Source organism: Acanthisitta chloris, unplaced genomic scaffold, assembly GCF_000695815.1.
Source record: "Acanthisitta chloris isolate BGI_N310 unplaced genomic scaffold, ASM69581v1 scaffold44230, whole genome shotgun sequence".
Classification (NCBI taxonomy): Eukaryota; Metazoa; Chordata; class Aves; order Passeriformes; family Acanthisittidae; genus Acanthisitta; species Acanthisitta chloris.
Window position 1 is genome coordinate 7,171 of NW_008653099.1, and position 10,280 is coordinate 17,450.

General features: G+C 38.8%; 1 protein-coding gene across 1 annotated transcript in view; it reads left to right on the forward strand.

Moving 5' to 3' along the window:
- Positions 1-6,940, forward strand: part of INPP5K (inositol polyphosphate-5-phosphatase K) — an 11,948-nt gene extending 5,008 nt beyond the window's left edge. Inside the window, exons 5-11 of the mRNA XM_009079348.1 lie at positions 198-309; positions 842-951; positions 3,214-3,406; positions 3,648-3,785; positions 4,261-4,344; positions 5,566-5,670; positions 6,634-6,940. Coding sequence (XP_009077596.1) covers positions 198-309; positions 842-951; positions 3,214-3,406; positions 3,648-3,785; positions 4,261-4,344; positions 5,566-5,670; positions 6,634-6,732 — 841 coding nt within the window. The 3' untranslated portion in view covers positions 6,733-6,940. The remainder of the gene's footprint in view (positions 1-197; positions 310-841; positions 952-3,213; positions 3,407-3,647; positions 3,786-4,260; positions 4,345-5,565; positions 5,671-6,633) is intronic.
- The last annotated feature ends 3,340 nt before the right edge of the window (positions 6,941-10,280 follow it).

Consider the following 10,280-nt stretch of genomic DNA (forward strand, 5'->3'; position numbering starts at 1 on the left):
TTACTTCAGACTTTCTGTTTGTCCCTGGGTAAACTTATCTATGCTTAATGGTTGTGTTTAAGCTGTTTGCATTAAGTAATGTAAGTGATTAGCGCACCTAATTAGTGTAGTGGTTATATTCTGTTGAATTCTTCCCTCCTCTTAATGGAGTCCTATAAATCTTCCTTGGTTTTTTGTGTTTTTTTCCTTTTCTTAAGTGTTCTCTTCTGGTTTGGGGACCTAAACTTCCGGATAGCAGATTATGGCATACACTTTGTCCGAGAATCAATAAACAACAAACGTTTCAATCTGCTGTGGGAGAAGGACCAGGTAAGTTGTCTTCATCTGTTTGGGGGTTTGGTTTTGTTTCCAATGCATACAAACACAACACAGTAGTTAACATCACCTTTTGGGTTTCTAATTTCTGTTAAGGAACACAAACTCGTAGCAGTCACCAGCTGGAACAGTTCTAGCTGTTCACTCTTTCACCTCTCAGCCATAAGCTCCAATTAATTACCAGTTTTTCTGCTCTTGTTTATTTTCTTACTCATTTACAGTGCTCATGTTTGACTGGAGCTTTCTTTGAACTTCATGGCTTGTCACTTGTTCCTCACCTTAATTTCTCCTCTTCCAAGAGCTATTTTTAAGAGAAGCTTATTCTGGAATTTGAGTACAACTGCTACAAAACTTGTAGCCAGATCGTGTCAAGAGTTGCAAGAGTAACCAAGAGTCACTTCTGAATTTGCCCTTCCAATTATGTTGCACTGAGATGTTGAATTCTCCTTGGAAGATTCTTTCTCAATTGCTCTTTAAGCTCTGATTTTGAAGCATAATCTTTAAGAATTACTTTTTATTTCTGCAGTTAAATATGGCCAAAAAGAAGGAAGCCTTTCTGAAGGAATTCTTAGAGGGTCCTCTGCAGTTCAAGCCCACCTACAAGTTTGACCTTTACTCGGAGGTATATGACACAAGGTAAAAGCATAATAAGATGAGTTCAGACATGGAATATTAGAGTGGATGTGAAGTTTGGTTAAATAGCACTTTAGTAAGCAAACCTGAATTTCTTGAATGTGCTGGTTAACTGGGGCTGTTGAGCTGTTCTGTTAGGCTCATTCGCTGATGAGATCTGACTGAATATTTCTGGCTGGAGAAGCTGGAGCCTGCTGATGGTGTGAGGGGGTAATGAATCAACACACCTTTCTTTCTGGAAAGACTAGATTAACAGAGCAAATGAGCACTTGTTTGAGCCACTTCTATTTTGTTCTTTAATACTAAAATACCCACTGGTTGTCAGGGAAAGATTAATTATCTGCCATGTTTTGTTTTCCTTCTGTGTTTAAGCATTTAATCTGATGTGCTGCTATTTGAAAATTAATTTGTCTTTATCGATTGTTTTAAGTTGAAAATGGAGTATCTTAAGCTTCAAAGTTTTTCTCTGGTGCTAAAGTTTGTTGTCAGCTGTTAGTCTTATGTTTCAACAGAAGGATAAGTTCAACAGAAGGATAAGAGGGTTTTTTTACTGACCTTTTTTTTTATTTCCAGAGAGCAGAAGTCCCTGTTTTGGTTTAAGTAAGAAGAGAACTTTCTGGATTTCATAGATTTGTAAATATTTCTGAATCAAAACAAGGCTCTTTCCCGAGCTTTTGATTTGATTGTTGAGAAATATTTGAAAATCAGATGGCAGCTGATTTTCTGTAGGGATTTTCTGAACCTGTCTGAAAGCTGCAGTGCTATCTACTCTGCTGTTGCACTTAAGATTGGAAGTTTCTTCCTTTGGACCCAAAGACATTTTGCTCCCTAACTGAGTGCAAAGAAATAAAATGGGACCAGCAGTAAATCCAGATAACATAAAATACTTAAAATAATCCAAACCCAGATGTTCTACAAATGTTTCATGGCCTGGTAGTGTGTGTTGGCTCATACACATACTGTGTGTTTTCTGCTGCTGCTCAGCCTAGCAGAGATACTTTGCTCAGGTGGGGGATGAGCAGTAGACCTCAAGGCAAACACTCTGCAAACTTTGCTTTTAATGAAGCAGTCAGTACTTTTTTATCTTTGATACTTTCCCAATGTGGATTTTGAGGTTTTGTTTCCCATCTAATACACCATTTTCTCTCAAACAACTTAAGCTGTTCTGGTATTTCCTTGCACAGCAGAGCAGACACTTGGCAGCTCCTAAAGGTTTCTGTCGGTTTATGTAATTACTGGAGTGAGTGGGATATGGGCCCTTAATCATTTAAAAATCTTTCCACCTTATTCAAGGTGAGTCAGACTTATATATGGGAAGGGTGAAACAAAAGTGTGTGGAATATTGAACTAAATGACATTTCCAGTCTATGATGATTTTGATATTCCAAGTTATTAAACTGACAGTTTTCCTTATACATCCTGTTCATTAACTTTTATAATTCAATCCAGTCCATTCTAATTCCTCTTCCATAGGGTATGATCTTTTCTCCATTTCAATTTGAAGTGATACATCCATACAGAGAGTTGCTGTTAAGTCTTCCTCCCACTACAGCGAGAACCACGAAAGGCTCAGGTCTTCTGTTGTTACTGAGATGGTATAAAAGGAAGCTCTGAATTACGATTACAGTTTGATGTGTAGCAGGTTGCAGGCACAACTTTCTTGATTGTGGAATACTTAAAGCCTGTTGTTATGAGACAGAAATGCAGCCTGGTACAGTTTAGAGGAATTTTTAACTAAAGCATTGCTGTGGCACCTGTGAGTAGCATAAGCTAGCTAAGTTTGTTCCATTTTTTCTTGTTAAAAGAAACTTGTTCTCAAGTATTTTGAATAATTTCAAACATCATTCAGACTCTTCCTACATCTTCCTTATGTTTGTGCCCCTTTTCTCAGAGTATCTGTACATTTGAAACTCGGGGCAGTTGCTGTGTTACCTCAATGTTCTTGCATGTTTTTACAGAATGTTTTAGGAGAAAGTATCATTTCCTGAATGAAGCCAACTAACCCATTGAATTGCCCTCCTGCCCTTCATTTTACTCCTCTTTCAGAAACCTATGAGACTTATCTGGTAAATGGAGCTGAGTTCAAATTAAGGAAATGTTGGTTGTGCATTGAACAGAGCTGTAAAATGAAGCTTGGATGTGATTCCCTTCTTTTATTAATATGTATCTGACAATCTTTTAACTTTGAGTAGATTTTGCACAGCCTTCTTAGCTTTTGGCAACTTGTTTTTCTTCTCATTTTGCTTTTACCTTACACTTTTGCAGTGAAAAGAAAAGAAAACCAGCGTGGACTGATAGAATCCTTTGGAGGGTGAAAAGTCTCTGCCAGGATGCATCAAAGGAAGGAGAATTCTCTGAAGAAGAACAGCCACTTTCTGTTACTCTGAATACCTATGTCAGTCACATGAGCTATGGCATCAGCGACCACAAACCTGTTACAGGAACTTTTGGGCTTGAGGTGCTGTCTGTCCCAGTTGTGTTGTTAAGAAAAAGTTTGTTTTACTGCGCGTTGCCTTAGAGAAGTTGGTTTTCTAAACCACAGTCTGCTTCATTCTGATCATAGTGAAGGCAGCAAATTGCTTTCTGCTTATTTCCATTCAGTGAAGAGTCTCACAGCAGGTGTGGCAGAGAATAACTTGAAAAGAATAACTCAAAGAGCGACAGACTTGACTGACTTTAAATTCTGGTCTTTTTTCTAGTTGAAGCCTCTTCTCTCAGACCCTTTGGTCACACTGAGTCCTGAGGGGGAGTGGAGTGCAGAACATGATGTTCTCATTCGCTACTCTGCAGTGCCTGAATTCCCAAGCAGTGCTTGGGACTGGATTGGGCTCTTCAAGGTAATGTTATCACATCATGGCTCTTCAGCAGAGATGGTGAATGTGACTGGAGGAGGCAGTTGATAGTCTTGGGTATTGTGATTCTTGCTGAAATAGTTGTGTATCCTTGTTAGCTTCTGTATGCTGACAATGTAGTTCTGTAGCACGTGTGTTCTTTCATATCCTTTAAATTCTCTAAGATAATGTGGCCATTGATTTGAGCAGAATGTTGCAGAAGCTGTGAAAAGGACTTGTCCTCCCCTAATGTCTTTCTATCAAAAGATTATGCAGCAAAGAATGAACAAAAATAAGTTAGTGGAAGGATGAGAGAACAGAGCATTCACACTCCCAGAAACAAAAGATTTCTGCAAGCCCCCAAAACGTATTGATCCTTAAAGTGAAGTATTTTAATTGCTTCATCACAACTGATGAGTTTTCCATGCAGTATGTTTTTTGCTTCCTTCAGAAGGCTGATGGTTTGCATCTTTCTCTGCAGGTAGCTTTCAGGCATGTGAACGATTATGTTACTTATGCTTGGGTAGAAGATGATGAAATTTCTTCTAACAAAGACAGTAAACAAGTAAGTCAGTTGTGTCTCTTTCTCATGTAGTTTCCCATAGCGTAGCATTGAAGGTCTATTTGTTCCACATCCCCTTCCTCTTAGGAGTTCTGTATCCTCTCCCCCAGTCAGTGCTAACTGGGAATGATACTGTTTAAAATACCTCTTCCTGATTTTTAGTTTTCATAGTCTATCATAACCTTCTCATGTGTGGTCGTATTGCTTAAGGGAATTGATGCAAAAGCAATTTATTCCTGTAGTGACTTTTCAGTCTGTTAAAAAAATACTGTTATTTTATATTTCTGCCACTGAAGTAAGTAAGTAAATAGCCATTTTATCATCTGATTGTCAAAGTTGCTAAATATTTAGGGTGAGATTTTTGGTTGCAGTTGAAGTATCTCATGTTACTGACACAGTTAGTTCCAGGTATCTAATACAGCTATGGGTTAGGGTTTCTCAGACTCTTTGTGTTGACTGTTGAGTGTTTTGGTTGCTCTATAAAATGTGCTCTCTGTTAAAAAGCCTTCCAGTGGTGATTCCCTAAAGGGATTTAAAACAAACCCTTTTGAATACAAATTATGTGTCTCCAGAGATATTTATCTGAACAAACAGAAATTGCAATTTAACTTTGGAGACAGTGAGTGCAAGGAAGGATGAGATTTTCCAGACAGCAATGGAAAGTCATTTCCTGTTAGAGATTTTGTAAGTCAACATCAAGTTTACAACAAGAGCCCAAAGTGTATTGTATAAATATTCTTTATCTCAAAACTTCTCCGATAGCATATTTTCCTATCACTGAGCTTAGAAATCCCAGTGTTGTGAACGTTGTGTTAGTAGGATACCGTGGGATGCAGTGGTGTGTCCTTTGGACAGGACCAAACTGGGGAGTGGTTTGCTCTGCAGTTCATACATCAGTTTGTTGCCACCAGGAGGCAGCTGAGCTCCCTCCCTGCTGCTCCGCGGCCTTGTCCCTTCCCTTGCAGCCACTCTAGATTCCTTCTCCCTGCTTGCTGAACCAAGTCAGCTTGCTAACATGGTACAGGACATTCCTTTTCCTCCTTGACTTAGTTTTCACATGTTTTCATGAATTGTTTCTGTCCTCATCTTTTTTAGTTTACATTTTAAAGCTTGATATAAATAGTAGATAGTGATTTTTATGGTGCACTGAATGGCAGGGACTGTTTTTTGTAAGCTTCTTTCTCTGTGGAAGTTGCCCATTGCCTGTTCTTCTTCTTACTCCAGGTTTACATGAGTGCTACAGAAATACCTGCTGTGGGAGGAAAATTTCTGCTTTGTTATTACAGCAATAACTTGCAGTCAATAGTTGGTATCAGTGAACCTTTCCAGGTAATATATTTGGAAGCTTTGATTAATGCTGATGTGTTTGTTTTTTCAAATTTCTATTGCTCTCATATGCGTCTGACCATAGGTGTGTGCAGCTGTGTTATTCTGGGGGAGGAGGCAGCAGAAGGAACTGAAAAAAAGGATATGTCCTGGTTAACATCCCTTGAAAGAATTTGCTGATGTGCTAAAAGACTCTGAGTTGCTCTTAGGGCAACACTTAGTGGTGTAATAAGAGGTTTCTCGCTCAGCTTTCACTTTTGGAACTTCAGGCTCTGTCTGATTAGGTCACTAGTTTCTGTAGAGGTGAGAACTCAAATGGTGCCAAGTTTCTAGTAGATTGTAAGTGAGCCCTTTGTGCTTTGCTCTGTGATGGATTGGCACAGAAGTGTTTCCTGTGTATTAGTCACTTGAATTTGGGAGAGACACAACAGCTGGAACTCAAGTGATTGGTTTAACAGGCTTGGTTTAATTTCTGAAAGGATGACTTAAACTGCACAAACAAGGTGAAGTGACCAAACATTGTTGCTTCTACACAAGCACTGTTTTTTTTCCAACACCATTTTATTCATGCAGAATTTTCCATGCTGTCATAGCTGTGCTAGTGTGTTGTGGAATGACTGAAAGAGAAGTTTGGCATTGTTGGATGAAGGAATTTTGGAAGACTATTTCTGTTGTCTCTTAGCTTAATATCTACTAGAGACTCTGCAGGATGGTTTTTCAGTTGTGTGTGGATACAATATCTGATATGCCTTTATTTTTGCCTGGCACTTAATGGTTTGGTATCAGTTTAGTGCATTTTTTGCTCGATTTGTTTTTAATTTCAGAAGTGCTGCATAGATGCGTCAGTTTTAATTTTCCCAGTTTCTAGCGAGTATGTCAGACATCTTTATATAATCATGTACTGATAGTATTGAGCATCAAGGTGTTTCTGAATGTGTTAATTTGGTTTTTTAACTTGTGTTCTAGATTCAGCCCAGCAGAACATCACCAGAAAAGGATGAGACACAGGAAGAGAAGAGGTGGATGCAGAAGCGTGACAATCTGGAATCTCAGGATGAGTTCTGAAGGCAGGAAGGGCATTTAGTGGTCCTGTTTGAGGAGTCAGATGATTCTTTATGTCTTAGTGATTGTAAGCTTTTACTCTTAGAAGATGGAGTGGGACAGGTAGGATTGTTCAGCAACTTTGTAAGCTCATAGAAGATAATTTATTGTGGAAATGGATATTTTTATTATGGGGAGAGTAACTCTCTTGCACTGGATGAGAACTGTAAAAATAGCACCTGTTGAATGCTGTATGTTTTAAGGTGATAGCCATTTTTAATGGAATGATTTAACCTAAGGAAGTTGTGCTGTTGAATAGGTTTTTTTAGGCTTGTTCCTTTTTTTTGTAGAGGATATTTTATTGACGATACAATATTTACTATGCTGTAACCACTTAATCATTGGTTTCCAAATTCTAAGTTCAAATGAAGTTATTTAAAAAATTATTTATTAGATACAGCTAGTTATCTTGCTTGGAGATTTTGTTTGACTTTCAAATGTAAGCTAATTACCTTTTGGGAAGCACATGTGACAACAGGTCACATGAAAGCAAAACCTTTGGAGTATGTCAAGCCTCCTTTCCTTCACGCCTTACCAAGAACTCTTTGTGGGATTTTCCATCTCTAATTTTTCCAAATTACATTTATCAAAATGCACTTTTCCTGATTTTGTAAGAATTTTTTCTTTTATAAAAGAATTAAGCCATTTGCCTATTGCCTTTCTCCCCCTCACTAAAAAAAGGTAAAACAAATCCACTTTTATAGCAGTCCCTGGCTCAGAGTGAGTCAGGATCCCACAATTTCTGAAGGAAATTGCTGAAGTTGAGAAATACTTCAGCATAGCTGAGCAGCCCATGGTTGATGAAGCATTTGGCGTAATCTGTGCTATGAAAATTGTAAATCTATTTGATTTATAGCAATCAGCCTGCAAAATTTCTGATTTTTCTAGTGGTGCTTAGACCTTAATGTATCCTGTGCACTTGAGGGTGGAGATGGAGTAAGAAACTTCCTGTACTTTTAGGAACCTGAAAGGTAGTTAGCTTCAGAAATGGTTTTGTTTATGGATGAGGAAATTGAAATCTTTGGAAAGGATAGGAAGAGGCACCAACATTCCAGAGAACCTCAGACTGCAGTGCTGGCAAAAGCACCTGTGAGTCTCCCGTGTTCTAGATACACAGCTTGGAGCTACTGCTGTGTATGGCAAGTGGAGTTAGTTGGGATGGAAAAGAGCAGATTTGGTTCAAGTGGGACAGCAGAGGATGTTGGTGTGTTTTTTTCTGGAACACTGCTTCAGAACTGAATGGATTCCTTTCTCCTCTTTTTCTCAAAGCCTTAGTTTTTTTCAGGATTCTTTTGAGGTAGAAAGCTAAGACCTTGATAGGTTGGTTGTTTGCAGTTACTTGCTTCTGTCATGCACTGTAACAAAGTCTTTTGAGGTCCAGGTGTCTTTGTATACTGTGGAGGCTCTAACATAGGTTTTCTGGTTAGGTAGTTGCAGTGTGGGGTCTAGGAACACTTGGCCTCTGTAGGTTTTAGTCATATCTCAGCTTAGTGCTTGGTGTTGGGAGCTGTTCCAGTTTTAAATAGTGAGGGGCAGGTTCAGAGGATTCTGTGTTCATTGCATGGATTAACACTGCCTTGAGGTTTACAGTTTGTACATTCCTGTTACACTTTGGAACAATATTGGAAACAGTTTTGGCATTTGTACTGGTCTCACACAAGAATTTGTTTTGCACTGAATCTTTCAGATGTGACTTTTCGTGGCAGTTAGGGCATCAGACAAATCCCTGTTGAATTGCAATAACATTTGCAGTTCTTGAGCTGTACTCTTCTGATTTCACTTGTGTAACTGCATTACCATACTCCTTGCTAGGAGATTCTGTGGAGAGCCCAAAGAACTGTGGTCTTTGAATTCCAGACCACAGCTGTGATTTATTGTGGACCAAGATCCAGTTTCTTCTATCAGGGCACATCTGCTGTTCCCGAGCAGCTCCACAGGGGCAGCACACTCGGAGCCTCTCTGTTCTCTGGGAGCTCATAACCCTCTCAGGCACTGGACACAGGAGCTGCATTTTGTAAACTAATCCTTTGAACCACGGGACTCACTGCAATGCTCACAGCAGCTGTGATGGAACTGCTTGTGTGTTAGTAGGATGCTGCACAGAACTCTCTACTTCTTTCTTCAGTATTATGCACACAGAGGCACTTTGGTTTACTACTGTTACCTATGGTAGCTTTTCAAACTATTCCATGACCTATAATGATGCAATTTCTGATGAAATTTATCTTTTCTTAAAACGCCTTTAATTGGATGTTATAATCACTGGAAATGTTTTTATATTCATGTGTTTTCTTTTCATGTACCTCTAAAATAAATCCTGGCAGTGATGTGTTCTGCATGGCCTCTGTTAATTTGAGAATGGACATCCTGGTTTGGGTGGGGAGGGATAAGCTTTCCCCAAGAAACTTTGGTCATGTTTAATGCACAGATAAAACAGTGTTTTAGAGTGGAAATCTGTCAGTAATAACATATGTGGTAGAGTTGCAAAAGAAAGGAATGGACAAAGCAGATTGGTGTAACCTTTTTCCCCCCGTTTCAATGAATCCAGTCTTACTTGCACTTGTGATTTTGGATTTTCTGTTTCTCTTCCCCCACTGAGGAGGGTTTGATATTTTCCATGTAAAAGTGCTCAGACCACTTAACTTGCACTCTTCATGTTAAAGAACAGGTTCTTCAGATTGCAACTCATCACAGTGAATTTTTCATGGTGTGATTTGAGGTGTCTTTTTTGTCTTTGTGAAATATCTGCTACATTATACTTTGTATTTTAAATTGTGTATGCTTTAGTATAAATTTGCAAGCAAATAATCTCCATTTTAGGGTAACTTTTCCTAATCCTTTGCTGCTAGAGAATTTATTTTAAAATAGGACCTGTGTCTACCAAGGAATGTTGTCCAATGTAGCCTCATGTAACTTCCCTATATTTCTGATTCCTGAATAACCTCAGGATGTGCAGTGTATCATAGCACATAGATAGTACAGCTCTGTGTAAACAGGAAATATTTCTAAGACGTCTTGCGTGTTTGTGAGACCCTAAAAATACGTTCTGATAAAGACTATTGTTTCTACTACCACTACTTCCTTCTCTGCTCTTGGACACTAAGTGACACTCAGATGAACTTGTCTTAACTAATATACTGCAGTGGAAAGGCCACTTGAGAAAAGCTTGAATTAGGTTTTCCTTGAGAGAAGAAACAACACCTTTTTTGAGACACTTCCAGTGTCTTTCTGTCCTTGGATATAGGATTTGCTGTTAGAAAGTGATGGAAATTAATCAGTTTCTATGCAATGCAGTTACTCTGGAAATTGATCTGCTCAGGAACTGCACTGAACTTGTCTGTTTAATTGATTCATCTTGAGAAAAATCTTTAATCTGTGTGTGTACATCCCACCTCCCCAGATTACAGTGGAACCATCATCTTCCATGTATAGGTTCTCTGCAATTAGATGAACATCACACATGCAATCTAGAAGGCAGCAAGAGAAAGCTGTGGAGGAGCATTTGCAGCACA